This window comes from Podarcis pityusensis (assembly GCF_964106645.2).
Source record: "Podarcis pityusensis genome assembly, chromosome: 13".
In the NCBI taxonomy this organism is placed as follows: domain Eukaryota; kingdom Metazoa; phylum Chordata; class Lepidosauria; order Squamata; family Lacertidae; genus Podarcis; species Podarcis pityusensis.
In genome coordinates this window covers 26,140,709-26,167,134 of record NC_138038.1, presented here as the reverse complement: position 1 = coordinate 26,167,134, position 26,426 = coordinate 26,140,709, and the positions used below count along the sequence as shown (strand labels likewise).

Here is a 26,426-nt window from a genome sequence, read left to right as displayed (position 1 = left end):
ACGGTTACTAGAAAGACAAGTTGACAAGTCTGTTGGCGTGACAGTTGGAACGCCGACTGGACCCAGGAGGGGTATCTCCCTTTGTTTCCCCCTTCTCCTCCCCTTATGGACAGAAGAAGGCTGAGAGGGCCAGAGTAGCAGAAAAGGATGGACTCTCCATTGCACCATGCAAGGTGGCAGCGGTTGGTCGCCCCTTCCCCTGTACATCGCCCCCCACCTTCTCCTCACGATGGGGGTCATGCTGAATGCTCTCATGGCCTTGACCCAAGGTAACTGACATCCATTTTACAATGGATCGGCCAATGTTATCCAGGTCTGGGTACCGGGATTCCCCAGGGGGCGGGACCAACCGGCCAATGAGCATCGCTTAGGTCCACCCCTTGGTGGTTCTCATGCCTAGCCTTCTCACAGAGGGTACAGAAACTGGGTGAGGTGGGGGGAACCATTACATATACAGTGGTACCTCTGGTTACGTACTTAATTCATTCCGGAGGTCTGTTCTTAACCTGAAACTGTTCTTAACCTGAAGCACCACTTTAGCTAATGGGGCCTCCTGCTGCCACCGCGCCGCCGGAGCACGATTTCTGTTCTCATCCTGAAGCAAAGTTCTTAACCCGAGGTACTATTTCTGGGTTAGCGGAGTCTGTAACCTGAAGCGTATGTAACCCGAGGTACCACTGTAATTAAGTCTACTGCAAAAAACAACCAAAATGGGTCTTGTTGTGGCACCTTAAAGGTGGACACATTTATTTTGGCAGGTTTTGTGGGCAATAAATCCTCCAAGGTGCTGGCTTATTTTATGCCCTTCAATCTGACACATTCTCATTCTGCTGGAGCCAACTTGTGTGCCACATCAAGTATTTTGGGTTGAATGTTAGGGTGGCTTACCACGCAAACGCCATCTGGTGAAATTCCCTCTTCCTACGCCATTCTGAGAGGTGCAGGAAGCCTGCCCTGTGTTTGCAGCTGGCCACATTCGCAGGGCTGGTGCAAGAGGTCCTGCTGCTTCCAGCAGATGCAGAGCCACTGCCCCCCCCCAGCACCACACAAGGACTTCCGTCTGCTTCCTGCTCCTATTCCTATAGATTGTGTGGTCCTTCCAGAGTAAGGTAAGGTGGGTCATGTGGCCCCAAAGAGCTCCAGTTCCAGACCCTCTTCCGTCAGACAAACCACCTACCAACATCTTCATTTTATCAGGATTGAACCTCACTTCATATTCAGACCCTACTATTCCTCCAGTTAGCGCAGGGCAGCTTGCATTGCATTGTAGTGCTTGTTATCTTCACAACAACTCTGAGGAAGGGTAGGCTGAGCTTTGACTGGTCCAAGGTCATGGAGCAAGCTTCGTGTGAGTTGAGATTTAACCCCAGGTCTCTGTGGTTCAATCCCATGTGCCCTAATCATTAAATAATTTTATTTTCCCCGCAGTCGAAAATGAAGTGGGCAAAGAACAGTATTCTGTTACATCAGTTAAAAAGAATTACATTTATGGCAATACCCACCATAAAGGTAACATTTTATTTTTCCATTTCTAAAATTAAGACGGTGCATGGAATACAGTGTGTGTATTGTTGTTGTTTACCAATGAAAGGAGCAGAGATAATTCTTAGAAGTTCAACAGGAGCATCGTATCCTGTTTGTGTCACTTTATTGAAAGAGGTCTAAACCACTGAGCCTCTTGGGCTTGTCGATCGGAAGGTCGGCGGTTTGAATCCCCACAATGGGGTGAGCAGTTCGAAAGCACACCAGTGCAAATAGATAAATAGGTACCGTCGTGGCAGTAAGGTGAACAGTGTTTCCGTGTGCTCTGGCTTCCGTCGCAGTGTTCCATTGCGCCAGAAGTGGTTTAGTCATGCTGGCCACATGACCCAGAAAGCTGTCTGTGGACAAATGCCAGCTCCCTCAACCTGAAAGCAAGATGAGCGCCACAACCCCATAGTCGCCTTTGACTGGACTTAACTGTCCAGGGCAGTGCCAGATTTATGTATAGGCTAAGAAGGATGAAGCCTAGGGCCTCTAAATCTAGGGGGCCTCACCAGCCCTCCCGCTCCCCAGCGGGCAGTCTCCCCTCTCCCAAAATTGCAAACCCAAGACTTCATGCAAGGGCAGGGCAACTCAGGCCCAGCAACTATTAGATTCAGGGCTAGCCAGTGGGGCCCAATTTGAAGCAGTGGGGCGCAACTTGAATTTATTTATTTTTGTAGGGCCCCACTTCACAGCCAAAGTCTGCAAAATCTTATAGATATAAATAAAATCCACCTAGATTCCCCTGGTGCAGGGGCCCCCTTAGGAGCGGCCCGTAGTGCCCAATTTGGCCCAATTGCCTTAAGGTCAGTCCTGATGAGACTGTGCAGGGGTTGGACTGACAAGCCCTGCACCTTCTAGGTCCCTGGTGTCACCATTCAGAGTACAGACTCAAGGACTTGTTATGGAAATCAGTTTTGTCACCTCTTCCCCCCCAAACCCCGAGACAATGAGCCCAGCCACCCTTTATTCACAGTCACATAAGCACTACACTACAGCATGGCCATAATCTTGTACGTTCAACTGCTGAAATATACACCCAATATGTAACAATGGAGATTTATGTTACTGCTTTATGAATGAACACTGTTTTATGAACGGACTCTGTATTTTTTGAATTACCTAAGAGCCACCAATAGGGAGCTCTAGAATCTGACAGCTAACCAATTGGGTACTACCAAATAGCGACCCGTATTGCTGAAAGCAGATAACCAGCCCGGAATGCTTCAGCTCAGCCTTTGCACTGTTGACTGAACACCCCTTGCTGGGCAGATAATGGAGAAAGCTCGTAAACTGTATCCCTTATGGCATCCTGGCCGACTCTATTACACTGGTGTAAACCCTGGTGCACCAGAAGCACAGAATAGCAGCAAATACATCAACAACTGATAAGACTTGTCAACCAGTTATTCCAAAGTCTTCCTAAATTATAAAGCTCCAAAATACAGGCCAAAAGAGAGCAGGTCTGGGAAGAGTGAGGCATACAATGGGCACCACCAGTGAAGAGGCCCTGCTCCGTGTAGCTCCTGCCCTGTCATTTGATAGAGTGCCCACTTGCCCTCCTTCTTGACATGGAATGCTCTCTATTGGAGTCTCCAGGCCCAGTACAAAGACCATAAGAAGGGAGAGCAGGGACCTTGAAGTTCCCAATAGCTGTTAATCAAGCAAGCAAGCACACAGGTCACCTTTGTCACAGTCAGGACGCCTATGTCCTGGCCAGGCCTGCACCCAATCTTGTTTTTGTAAAACCTTGTTTGTCCTCAGTAACCAAAATTATATGATCAACATATACAAGCAGAAAAGTTGTTTTCCTTCATTTGCAAGGAATCGTACAAAACAAAGTGGCACTAATAAAGAAAAGTTCCAGGGTGGCAACAGAAAGCAAACTAAAATGCTTTTGCCGTTCATCAAAACTATCCAGCAATATCAAGTTATAGGAAAACTGGTGCTAGTAAGAGCAATCCTTCTAGATGGTTAACTGGTTCGGCAACATCCTTGCACATGCTAATTATTTCCGTCAAGTGTTAAATGAACTAATCAGAGGCAGCTACAGGAGAGCTATGAGATCCAGGTGAGGTTCAGGTGCCTTGTCAATCCCAGCAGGTATATAAGAAGATGACCCAGCCTGCGGCCTACCCAGGCTGCAAAAGGTTTACAAAGTTCAGTTATTGCAGAAGTTTTTCAGTATTAATTTTATGCATTTTTGTTTATAATATTTTTCCATTTTCTTCTAGTTGTGGGGGTGGGGTGGGGAAGGGCCTCACATGTGGAGTAGCCTAGGGCCTCTCTTCATCTAAATCCGGCCCTGGTCCAGGGTCCTCTACCTTTACCTTTACTTATGCTCAGGATATGACCATTTTTCAACATCTTCTTCTTCTGCAGTGAATGTCTATGTCAAAGTACACAGAGACAGCCCCTTTCTAGTGTGCATGGACCTGTCACTTTCACAAAGTGAAGTCATAGACCCCAACTACCTATGGATTGGGCCAGATGGACTGAACCTGAGACGTGAGTTACCTTTTTGGCAGAATCAGAAATCATAGAATTGTAGAGTTAGAAGGGACCACGAGGGTCATTTAGTCCAACCCCCTGCAATAGAAAGGATCAATAGGCTTTCTAGCTCAACTCCCTCCTGAAGACAGGGCTACAAACTCACCCCCTCCACATGGAGAGATGGATTCACCCATACACCATAATGTGCCACAACCGGAGTAGCACAGAAATTAGGTGCTTGTCTGCTGGGATCCAAATAACTGTGTAACTACTTCCATTTGCCCAAGAGGGTATTGGGCTTGTGTTTCCTCACTTTCAGTTGCCCTGCCGCATGGCAAATCACTTTTGAAATTGACAGCTGGGAAATTATATGGCTTCCTATCTCCTCTTAACCTTTTTTGCTAAGTTAAACAGGCCCATTTATTTTGGTATCTGCGCTAATAGTGTCTTCTAATGGTGGCAGCTGCCCCAGCACAGAAAGCAAAATTAGGATGCCATTTGCATGTATTGTAGGACCCCTCCCACCAGATCCTTTGCATGCCTGCAGCTGCCTTAGAGCACAGATTCTCTAGAATCATGTATGTTGCATGTCTGTTGACCTGGCTTTACCTTTCTTTCTTTCAGGGAAAAGTTATGTGAATCTCACAGCTACTGGAAAGTTGATGGTGCGCGGTTTTACAGAGCACATGTCTGGATCTTACACTTGCACACTTTCTTACAGAGTTTTACAGCCCGACATGAAAGGAGAACGAGAGATATTCAAGACATATAGGTTTATGGTGTATGGTAAGAGAAGCAAGTCCTGTCTTGCCTGTGCCCTCCTAAGTCTTGCTCTAGGCCTTGCCTAATTCCTAAGCTCACAAACAGGACTGAATCAGGTACTTTGAGCCTCCAAAAAGCCCCAACATACCAGAGAAGTTTGGATACTCAGAAATGTCCTCTAATGAGCACTCAACTAGGGCTGCCAGCTTTTCAGTTAGCTCCTACTACTGTACCTTTAACAGCAGCTAAATCCGCAGACTCCAGTAGGTACTTTATCTCCATTATCTGGAAGGTGTTCCCTGTGCATCTTTTGACAGATCAACCTGCTATAAAAGGCAGAAGAGCTGGCTAAGCCAACACCTCTCTCTCTCCCCCTTCCCCTCCCTCCCTCTCTCTCTCTCTCTCTCTCATATATACACACACAGAGAGGGGGGGGCACAGGGGCACAGAGGCACAGATACAGGTACAGGTTTTCTGCTGCTTCTCTTTCTCGGCAATTAAACCGGGATTCTGCACTAACTGCTTATATGTAAGTGCCCCAGAGCACCCGTTTACTACTAATATGCAGAAACTGAGCTGGTTCACATGTCATACTAATCCACAGTTTTAATTATTTGTTATTATTTATTAAATTTGTATACTGCCCTATACCTGCAGGTCTCAGGGCGCTTCACAGTTTTAATGCAAGGCGCATGAGTTGGAACAAACCTGAGCAAGCCTTGAGCTTGCATGCTCCTCTAATGTCTCTCCCCATCCAGCTTCCCAGATGACCCAGTCCTGGAGCCATGGTTCTGAGTAACTATAGTGAACTTAAACAAGCCAACCACCCAAGCCATGGTTTGAAGCTGGCTTGTTAATGCTAACCTCAGTACGTCAGTCGAGAAAAGGCCATGGTTAACTTAAACCTGAAGCTTTAAACTCCTCCTGGCTGTGCAAGAGAAGAGGAAAGGGTTAGCACATGAATGCTCATTCTAGCTCATGCACATTATACTAAACTACAGTTGTGCTAACATGACCGTTGTTCGTGGATTTTGTCCCAGGTGCCCTGCTTCTTCCCTGACTTTTAGTGGCCAAGGAAATAAACTTTAAGTGAGAAAGAGAAACAGCAGCAGCACTACTGGTGTGGCTTACCTGGTGCCAGATTGTAGCCAATTCATAGATCACAACCCAAATACATTGACTGAGGCCTGAAAACAATAGATCAATTTACACCATAAGCCTGAGAGAAAAGAGCTTGGGTCTTTTATTTTATGTACAATCGTAGTTGCGGTAGGTGCTTTATAAATAGATAAATATGGTTAGCAACAACAGCAGATGATAGTGCATACCATTTAGAGTCACACACATTTCTCCTCTCACCCCCATCTTTTAAAGCATATCGGGAACCAGATTACACGTATCGAATGGCTGTTCACTTTACGACCAAAGAGTGTCGTCTAACAACAAATCATCAATTCTTTCAAGAGCTAAATAAGATCTTGAACAATCTGATTTCCCACCTGACGTGTCGTATCAGCGAGACGTCCTACAGATGCTTTTCTGTCAAGCGACCAAAACATGGGCTAGAAGACGAGCTGTTCATTGTTTTTCAAGGTAACAGAAGAGGGGTGGTTCTGTTTTGTCACCATGGCCTTTGGCCAACAGGAAACAGTGGTGGGATGATCCACATAGAGCTAGATACTTAGAGAGGATCTCTAAAGAGCCGTCAGAGGGATATTCTATCTCCAATCTTAGCACCAAACACCACAGCATTGAAATAGGCCCTCTGCCTGTTCTTTAGGAATAAAAGGGGAAAATGCTGCCTTTTACTCTTAAACAGCAGGCAGAGGATTTATTTCCAATCTTAGTGTTATGTTGTTTGGTGCTAAGATCAGAGATAAAAGATCCCCCTGACTGGCCTTTAAAGAGGTTCCCTAAAGGGCATTTTATCTCTTATCAGAAGAGAAAGTGCCCTGTCTTTCTGACAGTGCACAAGCTTCCTGAATGGTCTCTTGCATACCTCCACTGAACTTCCTTGCAATATGCAGCCACCAGAGAGGGTTGGGTCTCGGTTCACATGGGCTCACACGGGGCAAAGTGAAGGCCCAAACGACATCATGAGAGCTGCCTGCAGCACAGAACATGCCCCAGAATTTGCTGCAAGGCCCTGGGGTTTAATGGCAGAGAAATCAATGGCAAAAGTCTTCTCACAAGATAGAAAGTTTGAAAGCCACTGCCATAGGCCAGGCCTTCTGTCGCTGTCCATGGTACTTGGTTATAGTATAACTGAAGCCTTCTTCCTCTGTTGCTTGCTTCACCCATCACTTTAAGAGCTTAGGATTTGGGGTTTATTCCCTCCCCCCGCTTCCTGGCCCAAAGATGGAACTATAAGACAGGTTATGTGTCTCCTGGATTGTCCGTCCTTTTCTAATAACACTCCTGAACAAGGCAGAGCTAGTATAGCTTTAAAGAAGGCAGCCTTTGCAGCTGCAGTCCTAAGCAACCTTTTCTGGAAGCAAATTCCATTCCAATCGCCCAGGTTTAATTGTGAGTAAATAAGGCTTGGGAATGAGTGTAAAAATCCTGCCTTTGGTGATTCTTTAGGCACAATTAACAGAGAAATGGATTTTCATCAGCAGGCAGTTGTATTTCTTTGCCTTTTAGTGAGTCCATTTGCCCCTGGCTGGGAACTTATTTGTCGCAAGATGGCCTCTGACTGTGAAGATGTGACCAACAACCGTGTTCAAAAGGTCGGAGTTCTTTTCAAAAAAAATTCTGAACAGGAATATTGAACAGTTATACATTCCAAAATGCTAACGAGATAAGTGAGTTGGGAGAGAGGGAATAGAGGCTCAGAGCAGCCTACAAAACGTAAAATACCTTTCCCTACTCCTTGGCATATAGCCTCCTGTGTACACTAACAAGTCATAACTGGTCTCTATTGCAGTATCTTGGGTTCGGATTGCTCTCAAAGTTAGGTTTTTGGGGGTGGAGATAGGAAAGTGCCCCCTCTCCCCAACTGGCAGTGCTTTGGTCAATAACTGTTCTGCACATCTGCTGCTGCAGTTGTCCTTTTTTTTTTTTTTTTGGCTAACTGCTTTGAACGCACCCCCCCTTGTGGTTAGTCCATTAGGGTAAATGGGGCACTACCCCTTTAACCTCAATCTGCCCTCTGCCAGCACCTACCTGTCTGTCTCTTTACATGCATCCAGTTGAGGGGATGGCCCTGGCTGTTGGTTTCAGCACTGCCCTGGCAGAACTCAGCAAGGAGCAGGGTGGGAACCAAACTAGAATTACTTGGCTCTGCCTATCTTTGGCTCTGGTTCCACCTCCTCCTGGTCTCCCTGGCCTGCCCTACCAGTATCAAGGGACACCCTCTCCCATTAGCACATGCACAGTATTACCAAGAAGCATGGCTGCCATGACAGCCTACTGAACAATGAGGCTGGCAGTGCCAACAGGAAAAGGAGGGGATAAACACTGGCTGGAGAAACTGAAGGGAGCAGCCATAACCCTAAAGTCAGAGGCCAGGGTTCCTGCACCTTCGGTTTTTATCCTGAAGTGGGAGGGTGATTTCAGCGGATGCCGCTCCTCATGACATGCACTGCAGTGGTGTGAAAACCTTCATATAGCCCATTGCTATCCTTTAAAAGTGCAGGGAGCAAGCAACTTCAAACAGCATAGACGTTTGAACACTAGGGGGGGTCTTCCGCAGACATTTTCAAATGTTAGTGCACAATTTATGGGGACTAAAAACTTGCTCCTTTATGTAATGAAGTGGGGAGAGAATGGTTGACATTGATGCATCCAGTCAACATGCACGTTGTTGTGTTTTTCTGACTTAATTGTATGTTTTAGGCCCAATCGCTCGTGGAAGAGTTCTTCCGTAGGCAGCAGTACATCATGAAACATGAGTTTCAGAATGCCCCTGCAATCCATTACGTAGACCACAGTTTACAAGTCACTCGGCTGGACAGCTGCCGGCCAGGATTTGGGAAAAACGACATCGCCCACAGCGACTGTGCAAATTGCTGCGGTATTTGTTTTATTATCTATCTATTCCCACCACCCTCACCATCCTCCTCCAAAGTGTTTGGGATGGCACACATGGCTTTGGGAAGGTTGCTCCCCATTTATTATCACAGCTCTGCAAGGTAGCTACTGAGGCTGAGAGAGGTTGGGCTCAGATCACCCAGCAATGAATGCCCACTTGATTTCTCCTATTAAATCAAGCGATATAAGGGCTCTTCGAGCACAGCTTTTTGAGGTTGAGAGAACACCTCCTCCGCAACCTCAAAAGCACAGAGGTGCAATTGCTCTTTTAAGAAACAGGGATGGGTGAATCTGTCTATTTTAGGTCAGTGCCACTTTGGCAAAAAACAACAACAACCCCAATTCGTTTCTGCAGCACATTGCCCAAACAAAAACCTCTCAAAAATACTATTGAAATATTTATCCCGAAAGTATTTTTATTCCTTCTGCACACATGTAAATACAAATAGTGTAGCGACATTTGGAGAAGGGTGAAGAAGAAGAAGAAGAGAAGAAGAGTTAGGATTTGATATCCCGCCTTTCACTCCCTTTAAGGAGTCTCAAAGCGGCTAACATTCTCCTTTCCCTTCCTCCCCCACAACAAACACTCTGTGAGGTGAGTGGGGCTGAGAGACTTCAGAGAAGTGTGACTGGCCCAAGGTCACCCAGCAGCTGCATGTGGAGGAGCGGAGACGCGAACCCAGTTCCCCAGATTAGGAGACTACCGCTCTTAACCACTACACCACACTGGCAGAGGTGCCAGTTTCTGAAGGGGGGGGCACATCATGTGGTGCATGACGTCATGGGTGTGCCATCCTGATGCTGTGCTCGTGACGTCAGGATGTTGGAGGAGCCGGGGGTGGAGCCAAACACAGTGGCTGCATGGCTTCAGTGACTGAAGCTCCTCCTCTACCTGCCACTGTGACCGGCTAGGGCAGGCATAGGCAAACTTGGCCCTCCAGATGTTTGGGGACTACAACTCCCATCATCCCTAGCTAACTACACCAGTGGTCGGGGATGGTGGTAATTGTAGTCTCAAAACATCTGGAGGGCCGAGTTTGCCTATGCCTGGGCTAGGGGCTGCTTCCTTGCTCCTTCCCCTCTGTGGCAGCAACAGGAGGAGAAGGAAGCAGCTGCTAAAGCCATGCTGCACTTGGCTCCACACCGGACCTCCTCCTCTACTGCTTTTGAACATAGTGGTGGCCTGGCCGCCCCCCAAAAAATATTGGGGTGTGTGTCCAAGAGGGCTTGGCCCCCAGGAGATAGCACCCCTGGGTGAAAGCACCCCTAGCTGTTATGTGTGCCTACCATTGGACTGAGTTCTTAATTGTACAGTGGTACCTTGGTTGTCAAATGACTTGGCTCCTGAACAAATCAGCTCCCGAATGCCGCAAACCCAGAAGTAAGTGTTCTGGTTTGCAAACGTTTTTTGGAAGCCAAACTTCCGATGCGGCTTCCGGTTGAGTGTAGGAAGCTCCTGCAGCCAATTGGAAGCTGCGCTTTGGTTTTCGAACAGTCTTGGAAGTCGAATGGACTCCCAGAACAGATTAAGTTCAACAACCAAGGTACCCCTGCTATTTGTAATTCCCATCCTGTGAAAATTGCTTTGCTTCCCACTGTCACTGTTACAACAAGGATTTGATGTTAAAGATAACAAATGAGCACTGAAAGTTTGGCAGCAAAATAGTAACAATAAAAACAAACAAAATTGATGAATTTGTGGAATAAATGCAGTGTCGCAAGATGTGGGAATGGCCATTTGACAAATAACTTGGAATTGTAAATAAATGTTTCCCTTAATTGCAAAGGTTAGATAAATGCTTGCAATGCTGTTGCACTTGGTCCTTTGTGTATATGTTTTGTATGTGTGTGCATGGAGAGGTAGATATATAATCTTGATTGTTGCAAGAATATCATGACTGATAACCCATTAGATGGCTTCATTTCCCCATTATGACGTTTGCCCATTTGGTTCGCAGTGGCCTGTGACCCCGGGAGCTACAGCCCAAACAATGCAGTGGTCTGCCAGCCGTGTACAAATATACGGATTAAAAACTATGGAGCAAAATCCTGCTAAATAAAAACAAAATGAGAAAACTGGAGAGTGGATCCTAAGACTTGTTATTTCATCGTTTTCCGCTCCAATCATGGGTTCAAACAAGAGTCAAAGAAAGACATGGAAACGGTAGCACTGTATTTACCTCCACCGTGGAATGTCTAGTAAATATACAATAAAATTAAGCACATAATTCATAATAAGATCTAACAATAAATAGCTAACAATAAATATGTGGAAACATAATACCAATAAAGCAAAACTAAGGCATCTCCAAAATTAAATATTGATCCCAACAAAAACACCTGAATGATACTAGTCTCTAGGCATCCTGAGTGTCTTAATAGTCACAATTTGTGACCCTCGTTTCAAGGGAATTTATTCCTAATTTTGAACTCAGCAGCTGAGAATTTGGCTCCTCCCACTTCCAACAGTGTATTGCCATACAGAAGCTGGACCACTGAGGCCGTATAACACTCTTCTGAAAAGTCTTAGGATAATCATAGTTTAGGGTTACACTCTAGTTGTCAAATAGCTGCAGTTTCCTGTGAAACAGGAAGCCTCCACATTTGTATTAATGTTACATGTGGCCTTTGGACCAAATACCCCTCCTAATAATGATGGTGATGATGATGTGATGATGATGATGATGATGATGATGATGATAATGATATTTATATGCTGCCCACATGACTGGGTTGCCAAGTGGAAGAACCTTGTCAACAAATATTTCCAAGGTTCCTGCAAGAATCATGCATTTGATGATTTGAGGACCTCATGTGCAATCTTGGTCTGGCATCTGGGCCATGTGGCTGGATTTCACAAAGACACATCAGAAGATGGAAAACCATAAAGGCTAGGATGGTAACTGGGATGGCAAACCACTCCCAAGCAGCCTTCTATCTATCACCTAGTGCAAACCATTTGCTGCTGCTTGTGGTCTTCCAATCACTCCATTCCACAAGCGGAGAAGCAGGAAGCACCAGCCAATTCAGAACTGGACGGGCTCAAAAGGGTGGAAGCACTGAGTGCTGTACAGGGCTTTACACCTTAAGACCTCAGCCCAGCTGACCCCCCTTGCAACAGGGGGAAAGATTTGCCTTCTTAGGATCTGTTTTACTTCCTGCTTCACCCACTTAGGATCTGCAGGGCGTACAAGCTGGAGTACAGAGCAGCCAGTTCTGAACGGGCTTCGTTGCTCCACAGACAGACGGTGGAGCCTTTCCCAGCTTCCAAATCCAGCCCACAAGTTTGCAGCATCTCAATGGCCAGGTGAATTTCTTCGTTCTTCAAGGAATGGTGTGGAATCTCGAAATCGCTGCCTTCGTTGCCAAAAAGAATCCACTCCAAAATGCCATCCATCTTTTGGTGTAAAAAAAAGAGAGAGAGAATGGGACAAAATGAGTGAAAGGGCCAATTTACACCTGCCCCTTCCTCTGGCATATGCGCAGTAATCGCCTTCCTTGGGCGCGCAAGTGCTCACAGATACAGCAGGGTACAATTCCCGGGATGAATTGTGGGAGAGGGCAGTAACTGAAGAAGACGTGAGAAAAGCCCTGCTGGACAAAAATCCTGTCTAGTCCAGCACCCTGTTTTCACAGTGGCCAACCAGATGCCTGTGGAAAGCCCCAAAGCAGAATTTGAGCACAAAAACACACTCCCATTTTGGATTCTTAGTAACTGACATACTGCCTCAGCTACTGAGGTAATATACAGTGGTACCTCAGGTTAATTCGTTCCAGAGGTCCATTCTTAACCTGAAACTGTTCTTAATCTGAAGCACCACTTTAGCTACTGGGGCCTCCTGCTGCCGCCGCGCCGCCAGAGCACGATTTCTGTTCTCATCCTGAAGCAAAGTTCTTAAACTGAAGCACTATTTCTGGGTTAGCGGAGTCAGTAACCTGAAGCGTATGTAACCTGAAGCGTATGTAACCTGAGGTACCACTGTAAAGGTAAAAGGTAAAGGACCCCTGGACAGTTAAGTCCAGTCAAAGGCGACTATGAGGTTGCGGCACTCATCTCGCTTTCAGGCTGAGGGAGCCAGCGTTTGTCCACAGACAGCTTTCCGGGTCATGTGGCCAGCAGGACTAAACTGCTTCTGGCACAACGGAACACTCTGATGGAAGCCAGAGCATACGGAAACGCCATTTACCTTCCTGCCGCAAGGGTACCTGTAATATATGAGGTAACATACAACCATAGGGACTAGTAGCCACTGATAGACTTATCTTTAGTCTGTTCCCAGCCTGCTTTCTTGTTTCTTCACACATACACACACATTCACCTCACAGTAGCTAGGGAGAAGTCACCTCCCCCAAACTCTGATTCAAAATACTCCAGAAAGATCTTTTACGTTTTTCCTAACTGTCCCTTCCCCAATGAGGAAAGATCAACCATCTTGGGCAGAGTGGATGACCAAGAAAGAGACAGCCAGTGGCCATAACAAAATGTTAAAACGCTTAAGGGAAAATCGTCCTGATGTAAAGGGTGAGGGAAGAGCAAACGAATACCTCCCAGCATGAATGTTGATCTTTTCTTTAAAATAATAATAATAAAACTACATGGAAGGAGTTAAGCCAGAAGGGCCTCACCATCTCCAGCTGCTGAGCCATTTTCTTCTTCTCCAGGATGGTATCCAGCAGCGGTAGCATCTCATAGTCCAAGTCTGTGAACACAAATCCCAAGACGTGATGAATGGAGCAATAGTGCCACATCTGGATGGTAGCATCTTTTACACACACATGCGCAAGGTTATCCAGAACAGACAGGTCTGGATGGATGGCTTAGAGCAGGCATAGGCAAACTCAGCCCTCCCAATGTTTTGGGACTACAGTTCGCATCATCCCTGACCACTGGTCCTGTTAGCTAGGGATCATGGGAGTTGTAGTCCCAAAACATCGGGAGGGCCGAGTTTGCCTATGCCTGGCTTAGAGGCTTGCAAGGAAGGTGCAAAAACTATCCACCAACCCCTGTGGCTTTGGGGAAGCCAAGCAGACACACCCAACCGATAAGTGTTCTCCATACCATCTAGAGAAGAACAAAGGAAGTTGACTGGTCCCCAGAGATCTTGGTTTTTCACACTCTCCGTGTCTTGAGAAATCCCTAAATAGGAAAGCAGCTTTTCCACAGAAGGTCGGTGTTCCTCATTCAGGGACTCCAGCATGGAGTGATCGACACTGTTTCCTGCCATAGAAAGCTCCAGCTGATGGGAAATTATAGCAATTGGTCAGTCAACAAGGGTGAAAATGCACAGCTGCCGCATATAACAGAGCCCTTAGCTCCCAATGCCTTTCTTTTCTTTTCCCCCCCGGAGCTGAGATGCATATTTGCTGCTAAATTCCAATTAAGGACTTCTGGGAAGATAAGCAATGTGATTAGGTGCAGAGACTGAGTAGATAAGTTTGGGTAAAGCCAGCATCTTGGAACAGACAGGCTGGAAGCTCAAGAAAGAAGATACTTTGGTAGCAGCTTCCCAGAACAAGCGCTGAAACTGAAATAGACACAGGAAGGGTACATACCCGCTGTGAAGAAGAACCTGCAGGTGTTGCTTGACTCCAGCTCCCATCTGCCCCAGCTAGCATGGCCAATAGTTAGGAATGATAGGAGTTGTGGTCCAACAACATCTAGAGGCAGAGCCGGCCCAGCCAGTAGGCAGGGTGAGTGAGGCTGCTGCTTCAGGTGGCAGATGCCCCCAGGTGGCATGACAATGAGTGTCCCGCCTGCCCTGCCAACACCAGTGGTGGAGAAGCACCGCCACCAGAAGCACCAATTTTGGGCAAGATTGCATCCATCTGGGGCAAAATCCTTACCCGAAATTTGCAAACCCTTCCCCCAAATCTGCGCAGATGGTGCTGCTTCTAAGCCAGCAGTGGCATGAGCAGGTTAGTGGTTGCAGCAGCGGCAACAGGGCAAAGCAGCACTTCCTGTTCTGCCTATAGCCCCCTCAGCCCCCATCTGGTGGGTCACAGGTTCTCCATCCCTGGCATTTACAGATTTAGTCTGTGTCCATACTAGGGTTTCCCAAGCTTGAGTCTCCAGCCGTTTGTGGACTACAACTCCCATCATCCCTAGCTAGCAGGACCAGCGGTCAGGGATGATGGGAACTGTAGTCCACAAACAGCTGGAGACCCAAGCTTGGGAAACCCTGGTCTACACCTACAGGCAGCAGAATAGCACGGTATATGAGCTCTCGAGCAGCTGAGAAAAGTGACGAACCATCGACTGGACAGTGGAAGCGACTTCTCCGTCCTGCAGGAAAACTTCAAAGGATTCCAGAAGCTGCTTCCTCAAAGGCTGGCTCAAGAGCGCCAGCGGCTCATATGCCTCTTTGATGGCGTCTTTCACTTGCTGGACAGCTAAAGGTTGCAGTCAAGACGGTTAGCATGATTTGCACTATGGCGCTTTTGATAACAAACAGGTTCAACAGCTCCGCCACCCCTGATCTAAGCGAGGAGGTGGCTTTGCCTTTGAGGACTGAGGCTGGTTTATGATGGGCAATAGGCTCTTGGGTACATAACCAGCCTCTCTGTTAAAAGTGCTTGTTAGGGCACATTGCTTAGATATTCCAGCGATACATAAATAGCTCAAATGAATAGTATGGCGCTGAGTTTCAGAGGCAGCGGGAGCTAATTTCAGCTAGGTTCAGCTTTGAGAGGAGCAAGAGGAACATAGACCACACCTGGAGAACTGTGTCCAGTTCTGGGCACCGCAATTAAAGAAGGATATTGATGTGCTGGAACGTGTGCATTTGAGGGTGACCAAGATGACCAAGGGTCTGGCAACCAAGCCTTAGGAGGAATGGTTGAGGGAGGTGGGTATGTTTAGCACAGAGAAGAGGAGACTGAGAGGAGATGTAATAGACACCTTCAAATATCTAAGGAGCTGTCACTTAGAGGATGGCGCAAAGCTTGTTTTCTCCTGCTCCAGAGGTTAGGACCTGAACAAGTGGCTTCAAGTTACAAGAAAGGAGATTCTTTCTGACATTAAGAGCCGTTTGACAGTGGAGCATACTCCCACGAGCATGCTCCTTCCTTGGAGGATTTTAAACAGAAGTTGGATGGCCACTTGTCATGTATGATCTAGTTGAGATTCCTGCATTTCAGGGGGCTGGACTAGATAGCCCCCGGGGGTCCCTTCCAACCCTACGATTCTGTGATTCTACAATTTTTATTATACTGAGCCAGACCTACTGCCTACTACTGACTGGCAAGGGAACACCAGCATTTCAGGCAGGAGTCTTATTTCCCATTCCTACCAGGAGATGCTGGGGACTGAACCTGGAACCTCCCTCATAGAAAACAGATGTTCTGCCACGGAGCCATGGAAGGAATTTGCTGGTCTCTGGTGGGAAAGATCTGCAGGATTGGGACAGGCAGAATCCAGGCGCGAAATCAGAAAGCAACAGAAGGCCACTTGCCTGTTAGTGAGGAGCCCAGCTCATCCTGGAATGCTAAAGGAAGAAGGAGAGAGAAATTAAAAAATATTGGCTGAAAAATACCCACTTGGAATTCATGTTAGCTAAAGCTGTGTTCACTGTGCACTCACTGTGTTTCCAAGTGCTGGGTTCACACATCATCCAAAACGCATTATGCACCCTGGACCTTTTTAATAGAACACTACTGGTTGAGTCCCTGTTTCTCAGACCAGCTTCACACCAACTAGAGTCCGTAAGCTGTTCCTAATTCATCTCTAGCCAAGGTGTGAACACTTGGCACAGGGCAAAGACATCCCCGCCCTATTAACCCCTCCCCCCCGTCATGTGTGCAGAAGCAGAAATAAATCTGACACTAACGAAGCTGTGTTGATGTGAAGAGCTGGAGCGGAAAACACTGTGAAACCCATAAGGTGGGGAAAATTTAACAGTGCTGTGCGGTGCTAATTTAGCCACTCTAGTAATCTTTGCACACCTTTTCATCTGTTCCCTCACCTCCTTCTTATTCTGCCTACTTTGGACATTCATACTGGAACATTATCAAGACAGAGTCCTCTCTGTCTCTTTTTGTTTCACTTACATTATTCCACAAAACACCATACATTTTGAGTGCATTATTATGTGTAAATTATGAATAACAACAGTCTCACACATACCATCATACGTGAGCGAGGAAACCAACTTTGTTTGAAGCCGCTGGCAGAGCAAAACTGGAAAGAAAACAAAGAAATGATCAGGAAAGGATTGCAGAATCGAGTTCTTCATGTCTTCCATGGTCTCAGAGTGACTCGGGGGCAACCTGCGGTGCTGAACTGTTTAACTACAGGTAGATGCCTCACACACCAGTTGTAATCACACCACCCAGCAAGCTCTCCAATTCCTGTGGTTCTGCACACCAAAAGCATCACTGTCAGGGACTGGTCCAAAGAGGAGGGATGGTGAAGTTCGCCCCACCCCCGCCCTCCACTTCCCGGAGAAGAGGGAGACAGTATAGATTTAGAACAGTGGTTTGCAGAAGGTCATAGTTCAGAGGCTGCAGAGCGGAGAATCTGGGAAATATTGGGAGGGGAGCAGGAAGAAGAAGAAGCACTAGGGGAAAGACAGACTCAGTGTGTCTAGAAAGCATTCCAGACCCCCCCCCCAGGACCCAGCATGCCTTGAGAGTAGTAGAACAGAAAGCTCAGAGGCAGAAAGCACAGATCAGCAGGCTCAGGGGTGATGTAGAATAGGAGGGACTGAGGGGGTGGGACTTTACTTGGAGCAACGCCATCATCTAAGAGAGACTGCATTCCTTTCTCTCTCTGTGTGTGAATACTGAATAAATTACTTGGTAAGAACTCTTCTTGTTTATCTGCTTCTTGGCATCCCACTTGACAATCATTTTCTCACTCCGTTGCAGGGTGAATTGGCTCATGGGCAACCTGCTGGAAGCTTCATGCTACTAGTGGAAGGGGAGCTGATAGTCCTGACCATTTAAAAACGAGAGAGCTGCTCTCTAGATCATCAAGAGGGCAGAGACTGTGGAACCTCCAGGTGCTGGACTATAAGTCCCATCATGCTGTCTGGGGCTGAAAGGAGTTGGAATCCAACAACTGGAGGGCCGTAGGTTCCCCATCCTGGCTCAAGATGCTTTCACATTCTTTGTGGAAGCTACACCCGTCTCAATCTGTACAGACAACTCTTTTCACTCACCCAGTTCTTCATCGTAGGTTTGGAGCTTCTCAACCACGTAGGCCAGCACTGTGCCCCGGGGGATCAGCATTGCCTTCTTCTTCACTGTTGTGCTCAGGCCCTGTGCGCAGACAGTTGTTGTTTTGTGGTTATTATTATTATTATTATTATTATTATTATTATTATTTCAATTTGTATACTGCCCTTCATCTGAAGATCAAAGGGCAATAAAAATACAAAATGAGAACACAATTGTCATAGCAACAACCACAACAAACCAATACCCCCCCCCAAACACATATAAAAGGCCATAGTTTGATTGTTTAATCAGCCAATTACCTGGTAACAACAACAACATTTTGTTTGTTTGTTTGTTTCCCACCCATCTGACTGGGTTACCCCAGCCCCTCTGGGCAGCTTCCAACTAAAAATAAAGGCACAAAACAACACATCAAACATTAAAAGTTTCCCCAAACAGGGCTGCCTTCAGAGGTCTACGAAAAAACATCTGACAGAAGGGTGTTTGACAGGATGGGTGCAACTACCTAGAGACACTTTGCTGCCTGGCCTCTAAAGACCTGCAATGAAGGCACCAGGCAAGCTTCCCTGGGGAGAGCATTCCACAGACGGGGAGCCACCACAGAAATGTGGGTTGTGGGAGACAGAGAGAAAGAGAAGAGGGAGAAACCACAAAGCTAAAGGCCACAAACCTGTATCGTCAATATTTCCGCTGCTGTCACCGTTCCCTTGCCACCTGCTTGGACAGTCTGCTCAATCAGAAGCGGCTCCATTATCTCGAAAGCCTCCGTCACAACGTAGAAATGCAGCTTAGGGTAGAGTTGCTGGAGAAGGCTGAGGGATGGCACCATTTTCCTGAAAGCAACGGGGAGGTACGTTGCAATGGCTCCTAAGCATTCAGGGTTCTTGCTGAGTGAGGAAAGAACCGGGGGGCTTCTGCGCCCCTCGTGAGGGCCACTCTGGGAAGGGCTACAGAGCAGAATGTTCCCAGCAATGTGGCACTTTCCCAGACCCCACACCCGGATCCTGGCCAAGACAATTTGCTTGCTGAGGCAAAGGACAACATGGTGTGTCTCCCTGCCCGCTTTCCATGTGACCTTCCTGGCAGTTTCACTTCAAGACTAAAAGCATCATCTTAATGTGCATGCCTCCACCCCAGCTGCCCAGTCCACAACTGCACAATATTTGTTCTACCCCAGGCACCGGCAACCCCCGCTACACCACTGCTACCCAGATGCTCAGAAAGTTGAGGTCATTGTAATCTGTTTTAGTATTTTAATTTTTGCATGCTTTAAAGGAGGGTTGTAATTTTTTTTTCGTGGTTTTATTGTTTCCCCTTTCTGTATACTGTTTTGATGGTTGGTTTTGCGTGTGTGTGCGTGCATGTGTGTTTTACAATCAAGCAATGTATAAATTTTATGAAATGAATAAATGGCTAGCCTCCTGGAAAGTGAGGAGAGTGAGCATTCCAGAGACAAGGCAAGGATTGTAGCAGATTCTGCAAGGAGTGCATAACTCAAGTCCCAACTCAAGGAATCCTAACTCAAGGCTGCTTTCTTTCTTCTATCTTTGACTGCCCTCTAATGGAAACTGTTGGGGCTGCAGTTAAGTCTTAAGCTCTCTTAGCAAAAACGGATTCTATTTGTACTGTGTTGCTGTTGCAGCTTTTGCTTGTTCCTGTCCACATGGGAACTTTCATCTTGTTTGCTTTCACCTTGCTTTGTCATTTAATGTTGGGTATGCCAGGTTGCAGTGAGAAATGGTGCTTTAGAGGAGCTCCATAGTGCTAGCTGCCCTCATAAGGACTGCCAGGCTATTCCTATTCTCTGATCCTTCCTGTTCAGAGGGAGCCTGGTACAGTCATGGCGGGAAAAGTTTCACTGAAAGACAGTTTAGAAGACAGGGTGCCCAACACCCACTGCATATTTGGTGCACATTTAAAGCACATGGCAATCCCCCCAATAACTCCTGGGAACTGTAGTTTGCTACGAGTGCTGGGAACTGTAGCTCTATGAACTACAGTTCCCAAGGTTCTTTGCAGGGGCGATGTGCTTTAAATGCACAGTGTGGATGTGAGAATGGATGTGGGCCTGATCCATTTCTCTGTCCTACTCTGCAGCTCTTGGTGACACCCAAAGTCAGCTTCCTGGAGCAGCTCCAGTCTCCTTTTGCATTATGGTAGGGTTGACTGCAGTGCAAGAGAAGGCTCTCCATTTGCATAAACCAAAAAAGGCAATGGCCAACAAGCCTGGTCAGCTTCTCCCCTTCCCAAGCACCCTGCAAAGCCATGCTCACCACAGCTCCCTGGTGTCCACATAGGTTTTCCTCACAGCTACCAGAGAGGAAGACAAGCAGGCCGAGCCCAAGCCGCCGATATCCACTGCGGCAGTCTGTATCTTGAGGTTCAGTTTTGCTCCAGATTTGTGGCAGATGTTTGCAGAGAACAAAAGTGGTTCAGAGTGTTTCAGTTCTGGGGAAAGCACAACAAAACCCCACATTCAAAACACTTCAGTCAGATTTATTTCTTTAACCACCACATTCCACTCCTGATGATTCTCAAAGAGGTTCACAATAATCAAATCATATGTACAGGCAGATGCTATCGCCCTTCTTCTAATTACAGAGCCAGAACAGCAGGTTCTCTCGGCGGCATTAAACTATTATATTTTGTGGCTCCTGCCTCTGCTTCCTTGAAAGGGATCTGTATGTTACGACCAAACCCATTGGGTTTATGCAATCCATCCTCCCATTCTCTCCCCTCCTAGTGCACTTTGTTTCCTTCCTTACTGGAAGAAGTTGCTTGGCAGGAGGGTGGAGCAGCTAGGTGTGCTACCTTCCCAGCAAGTGGGTCTTTGTTGCTTACCAGAATAGATATGGGGAGGAGTGATCTGCGGGGGGCAAGGTTAACATAGATCCTTTCTGCTCCCTGATGCCAAATACCTATGGTTTGCCATTATGTCTGAACTGGACAAACTATCTGTTGTGCATTCAGTGGTCTGTGTTTGCCTGAGCCTGGACTAAGGATTCTGAGCCCCTGTGTTCTGATTCGATACGTGATATCCAATCCCAAAACATTTCAGGTTTTGGACCTCTGCCATTGGCCCTTAAACTCTGAGTTATGATTCGCAGCTTGGAAGTTTAGACAGCCAATCACGTTGAGAATGGGAGTGGCCCAGGCCTTCAGAAATTTATATAAGCAGTTGCTTTGCCCCTGTTGTCCAGTTCTGTTAATTCAGTAAATGTTATCACTTGTGTCTTGCCTCATGGGAACCCACCTACACTTCACTATCGTTACTACAAACCACTTTCCATGCAAACCAGAACCGGGATCCATAGTTCATATTGGGTATGTGAGTTTGAAGCATGGCCCGCTGAAGAGCTAAACCGAAAATCCAAACACTTTAAATCTCTTGTCGCATTCCAAACACCACAGCCATGAAATTCCAATGTCCATGGAGGGCTACTTCAAATGTGTGTGCATGGAAGTGTGAGCACCTTCAGACGAGGCACACACAACTTTCCAGCCTAAACCCCAAACGGAGCCTACATAAGCCATGCATAAGCAAATAGCAAATCTTCATTGCCTGTCTGGGACAAGAGCCTCTCCAGCTCTGTGAGCCAGTGTCATGTAGTGGTTAAGAGCAGTAGACTCGTAATCTGATGAACCGGGTTCGCATCTCCGCTCCTCCACATGCAGCTGCTGGGTCACCTTGGGCCAGTCACACTTCTTTGAAGTCTCTCAGCCTCACTCCCCTCACAGAGTGTTTGTTGTGGGGGAGGAAGGGAAAGGAGAATGTTAGCCGCTTTGAGACTCCTTCGGGTAGTGATAAAGCGGGATATCAAATCCAAACTCCTCCTCTTCTTCTTCTTCTTCTTCTTCTTCTTTGATGCTCTGATTTGGGTTCACTTCTAGATCCCATTCCTGGGTTGCTTATCGCAGTTGTTAAACAGGAAAAAAGTCTCCCCTAAGCTTTGGTATGCACCATGTCCTGGTATGGACATGGTTTCTAATAAGCCACTGTATTGCTCCTGGCCCCACGGACCCTAACAGATGCCTACTAAATGATACAAAAAACAACATACCTATTTCCACCTCTGCTCCTTTTTCGAGCACATCCGCCAGCTTGAAAGGGCTTGGGGAATACTTCCGCGTATTCCAAGGAAACCTGGATTGCTCTTTAGTCACCAGAGAGAGAGGCTGGAAGCTATCGGTGAGTACCTGGCTAGTCACAGGTATCAGCCTCCTGTCTGAGCCCAGCTCTTTTATAAGCTGCTTGGTCAGCCGCTTAAACATTTTTTATCCCCACAGATTGGAGGACGCTGAGACACAACCGCAGGAAGACAGGAAGGCAGCTCACAAACTGTAAGGAAGGAACCGAATTATTTTATTTTTACTAAAACAGGATAGCCAGTGTGGTAAAGTAGTTTGAGTGTTGTATTACGACCTGGGAGGCTAAGGTGCAAGTCGGTGACTATGGCCCAATCATTGTCTCTCCCTTCAGCCTACCTCACAGGATAGTTGTGAGGGTGAGAATTGTGAGGGTAATATCTGCAGTATACATTAAAAACCCATGGCTCCCCCCCCCCCCAGAATCCCGGGAACTGTAGTTTACCCCTCACAGAGCTACAATTCCCAGTCCCCTTAGCAAACTATAGTTCCCAGGATTCTTTGAGGAAAACCAAATGCACAGTGTGAATATGACTGCTGTCCCATCCCCATGGTTGAAGTAAGCGTCAACTGCCATGGGGGGGGCACCATTTTGTTTTTTTGCCTCACGCAGCAAAATATTTTAGGCTGGCCCTGGTGCTGTAATACCTGCAACTTTTCAATTCTCAGGGCACATCTGGTTCTTGGGCGCTCCTCAAATTGCAGCCCCAAGCTAGTATTTGAAGTTGACTGTGGAACTGGGCAGTGCGTTAGGCCTCAGGCTTTCAGAAAAAGAGTGAGAGAACGCTCTCCCAAACAACATTTACAAACTATTTTGAAGCATTAAAAAAGGCTGTGTTCTGAGGCCCAGGTTGCATACAAAGTGGTTTTCCTCCCAGTATTGTTTTTTCCCCCCTGCTAACTTTGAAGGAGTTTTAGTTGAAGAAAACCACTTCCCTAAACGTGTGGTGATCACCTCACTTGCACATGCTGCCAGTGGTGAAATCTAAGGCTGGCAAAGTACTGAAGTGTTGCTGTTGTTTTATAGGCTGCCGTCCTGCTTGTAATTAAGTGATCGCTCAACTGGTCTTTATTTATTTACAATATGTATACCAGTATACTGCCTTTCATTATCAAACTCCAGGGCAGGTTACAGAACACATTAAAGCAGCAATAAATTTAAACCGTAAATACAGCAAGCCACAACAGAAAAAAATAGAAAGCATAGTGCTAAGAGCTGAGTATGAATATCAGCAAATGATAAATAGCTAAGGGCTTATCCACACTTACTGTGCTTTAACTTTCTGTGTCCAAACAGTTGCCCCTCCCCAAAAAAGCTTTCCTTTCAAAAACCTGCTCTTTAAAGCTGAATTGGAGCAAACATCAATTTGGGTTTTCTGCGGACTGACATTTGTTCCGATTGAGCTTTAAAGGGTGGGTTTTCAGGGGGAAAGCTCTGGAACAAAAAGAAAAGGGGGGGTTAACAATCCAGTTAGAAATTACTTTAGACAGTGAGAGGAAGTGAAGGAAACACAGAATGGAGGCCAAAAAAAGAAGAATGAAAAACAAGGAGAAGGAGGAGGATGAAGAGAAGGAGAAGAAAAAGAAGGGAGAAGGAGAGGGAGGAGGAAAAGGAGGAGATAAAAAAATGAAAGGGGGTTCTATATTCCTCATTGTGATTGAAAGCAGATTCTGTGTCTGGAAACGTTGAAGGTGGAAGAGAGAGGGAAATCCCTAAAAGGAGAGTCAGCAGAAAAAATTGAAAAGAGCCAGCCCTACTATTAGGTAGAGGGAACCAGTGGGTGCCTCACACCCTGTCCTTTTCCCCACTGAGCTCTCCTGCTGCCTTGAAGTGCAGTGAAGGATGCTGCCCCATCATCCCCACTGTTGAATTACACTTCACCTTCTGTCAGGTTGGCTTCAGTACATGGAAAGGAGCAGGCGCCATCTTGGCCTTTGCTTCAGGCAGCCAAATATGGGCCCAGCCCTGACCACCAGGCCACTGACAGGTGACAGCGCAGAGAAGCATTTGTCAATTAAGAAAGGGTGTGGTTTTTCTTTCAAGCTGTCCATGTGCTACAAAATGCGTACAGGCAACAGGGTTACAAAAATCTGCCTGGGCTGGTCCTGTTTATAGGCTGATGTAAACACTAATACAGGGACGTGGGTGGCGCTGTGGGTTAAACCACAGAGTCTAGGACTTGCCGATCAGAAGGGCGGCGGTTTGAATCCCCACGATGGGGTGAGCTCCCATTGCTCGGTCCCTGCTCCTGCCAACCTAGCAGTTCGAAAGCACGTCAAAGTGCAAGTAGATAAATAGGTACCGCTCCGGCGGGAAGGTAAACGGTGTTTCCGTGCGCTGCTCTGGTTCCCCAGAAGCGGCTTAGTCATGCTGGCCACATGACCCGGAAGCTGTACGCCAGCTCCCTCGGCCAATAAAGCAACCCCAGAGTCGGCCACAACTGGACCTAATGGTCAGAGGTACCTTTACCTTTAAACACTAATACAGTGGTACCTTGGGTTACAGATGCTTCAGGTTACACACTCCGCTAACCCAGATATAGTACCTCGGGTTAAGAACTGTACCTCAGGATGAGAACAGAAATCGTGCGCCAGCGGTGCGGCAGCAGCAGGAGGCCCCATTAGCTAAAGTGGTACCTCAGGTTAAGAACAGTTTCAGGTTAAGAACAGATCTCCAGAATGAATTAAATTCTTAACCCGAGATACCACTGTAAGATAAAGGCTGATTTGGAAGAAAGCACATGAAATTCACAAGGAAAGTAGTCAGCTTGCCCACCCTGCCCGATGGGCTAACTTGCCTTTAACAGTCCCATCAGTCAGAGAAATTCAACAGGTGTAGCTTTCCTTGTTACATTTCTGCCCGTCAGGTAACTCTGGCAGATGCACGAGCGCCGTCAATGAGAGAAAAGAGGAGTCTTGGCCCCAAGAGACACCATGAATTTGTTCAGTTCAGCTGCCTTTTGAGTTTTTTTCTTTCTTACTTACTTTTTTAATGCTTTAAAAATGACAGGCTAAAATGACACTCCTGCCAGCTTCACATTAAAAGCAAAAATGTGTGACTTGGCATGGGGGAATAAGGTTGGAAGTTAAAAGAGAGAGAGGGACCAGAATGAAAATACACAATTACTGACGTTTTAAAATGTTCTTTCAAACCGAGAGTGGTGAGGTAAGCTGGGAACGAGGATCGGATTGTTCTTGTTAAAAGTTTCATTTATTCAATGCACAGAGAAGCAAAAGGAAAAGGGGGAGGGAAACACCGAGGTATTTGCTAAAGATTTCCTGAGTTGCTGGATTATATCACATCAATAACTTTGTAATTAGTAATGATTTGTCTTCAACATTTTTAGAGGTGCAAAGAACCTATCTTAGTTTCGCTTCCAGCTACCTGTGCTCCTTCCGGCTGTAAAAGTGAGGTGGGAGATTCTGGGATGTCATGAAGACATCGAAACAGAATTTCTTGGTTTCTTTCAGAAAATAGTTTTTGACTTACCTGAATCCTGAAGCCTTCAGGTTTCTTCTTTTAAAAAGGGGGGGTTTCCTTGGTTGACAAGAATAACTCTGGATTCAGCAAGGTCAACTGCAAGTTTCCTTCTCATGAGCTTGTAAACAACACTCTTAAAGGAATTGTGAAGTGAACTGCTGGACGCTTCATTTTCTGCTAATAAAGGGAAGTTGGGTATCCTCTTTTTAACCCTCCTTATGAGTCACACAAACCACTAGGTATTGGCATGTTCAATTGGCTAGAGAGCAGATGAGTGATCAGTTGAGGTGAGAGGGTTCACATGTGCCACGACCTGCGTTGAAGTCGTGCCCTTTTACCTGTAGACAGAAATCCCAAACAAGTGAGGTAGAACTTATGGGTCTTCTGTAGTGACAGGAAAAACACTCTGCACATTCTCGGTAAAACTTAATTTCTTTATCATTGATTCGGTTGCCCTAGGGTTTAGCACTGGCAATAAACAGAGTGGGTTCGAATTAAAATGTCAAGAACCAGCGTGGGGAAATGGGTAACAGAGAGAACCCTACACAATTATTCCTGATTATTACAACCGCTACTAGTACAAAATGTGGCAGAGTGGCTATGCTCTGTTCCAGACCCTCCAAGTATCCCTATTTTCCAGGGACTGTCCCGGATTTACAGAAGCTGTCCCCATTTCTGATTTGATCCCGGAAAGTCCCACTTTTTCTTAGAACGTCCCTATTTTCGTCAGAGAAATGTTGGAGGGTGTGGAGTTATGTAACCCCCAAAACAAAACTATACCACCTTTAGAAGACAACTGAAGGCAGCCCTG

The 26,426-nt window shown here is 46.6% G+C and overlaps 2 protein-coding genes across 3 annotated transcripts; one reads left to right on the top strand and one right to left on the bottom strand.

Annotated features, from left to right (window-relative positions):
- Positions 1-30: 30 nt before the first annotated feature.
- ZPBP2 (zona pellucida binding protein 2) lies at positions 31-10,892 on the top strand. 2 transcript variants are annotated; one of them, XM_080978355.1, is made up of 8 exons: positions 31-269; positions 1,429-1,509; positions 3,907-4,032; positions 4,642-4,803; positions 6,154-6,372; positions 7,423-7,508; positions 8,617-8,794; positions 10,770-10,892. In XM_080978355.1, exons 1-8 carry the CDS (start codon positions 167-169, stop codon positions 10,865-10,867), a joined length of 1,053 nt encoding a protein of 350 aa, XP_080834481.1. In that variant the 5' UTR covers positions 31-166; the 3' UTR covers positions 10,868-10,892. The 2 variants fall into 2 exon arrangements, with proteins under 2 accessions (XP_080834481.1, XP_080834482.1); XM_080978356.1 differs by having other exon boundaries at positions 32-173.
- Positions 10,891-26,018, bottom strand: LOC308461407 (gasdermin-A3-like). Its single transcript, XM_080978330.1, has 11 exons — positions 25,625-26,018; positions 22,050-22,327; positions 20,262-20,436; positions 18,659-18,821; positions 17,970-18,069; positions 16,934-16,987; positions 16,263-16,295; positions 15,062-15,201; positions 13,871-14,048; positions 13,438-13,511; positions 10,891-12,208 (listed from the first exon to the last, which is right to left on the bottom strand). The coding sequence occupies exons 2-11, from the start codon at positions 22,258-22,260 to the stop codon at positions 11,975-11,977; spliced, it is 1,362 nt and encodes a 453-aa protein (XP_080834456.1). The 5' UTR covers positions 22,261-22,327; positions 25,625-26,018; the 3' UTR covers positions 10,891-11,974.
- Between the last annotated feature and the right edge of the window lie 408 nt (positions 26,019-26,426).

Bases quoted from the DNA above. Each gene is read 5' to 3' on its own strand.
- ZPBP2 (XM_080978355.1), top strand. From the start codon at position 167: ATGCAAGGTGGCAGCGGTTGGTCGCCCCTTCCCCTGTACATCGCCCCC. The intron at 270-1,428 runs GTAACTGACATC...TTTTCCCCGCAG, and splicing joins TCTCATGGCCTTGACCCAAG to TCGAAAATGAAGTGGGCAAA. The intron at 8,795-10,769 runs GTATTTGTTTTA...TTTGGTTCGCAG, and splicing joins CGACTGTGCAAATTGCTGCG to TGGCCTGTGACCCCGGGAGC.
- LOC308461407 (XM_080978330.1), bottom strand. From the start codon at position 22,260: ATGTTTAAGCGGCTGACCAAGCAGCTTATAAAAGAGCTGGGCTCAGAC. The intron at 14,049-15,061 runs GTTCGTCACTTT...ATTTCCCATCAG, and splicing joins CTTCCACTGTCCAGTCGATG to CTGGAGCTTTCTATGGCAGG. The intron at 13,512-13,870 runs GTATGGAGAACA...TTGTGTTCACAG, and splicing joins CCTTTGTTCTTCTCTAGATG to ACTTGGACTATGAGATGCTA.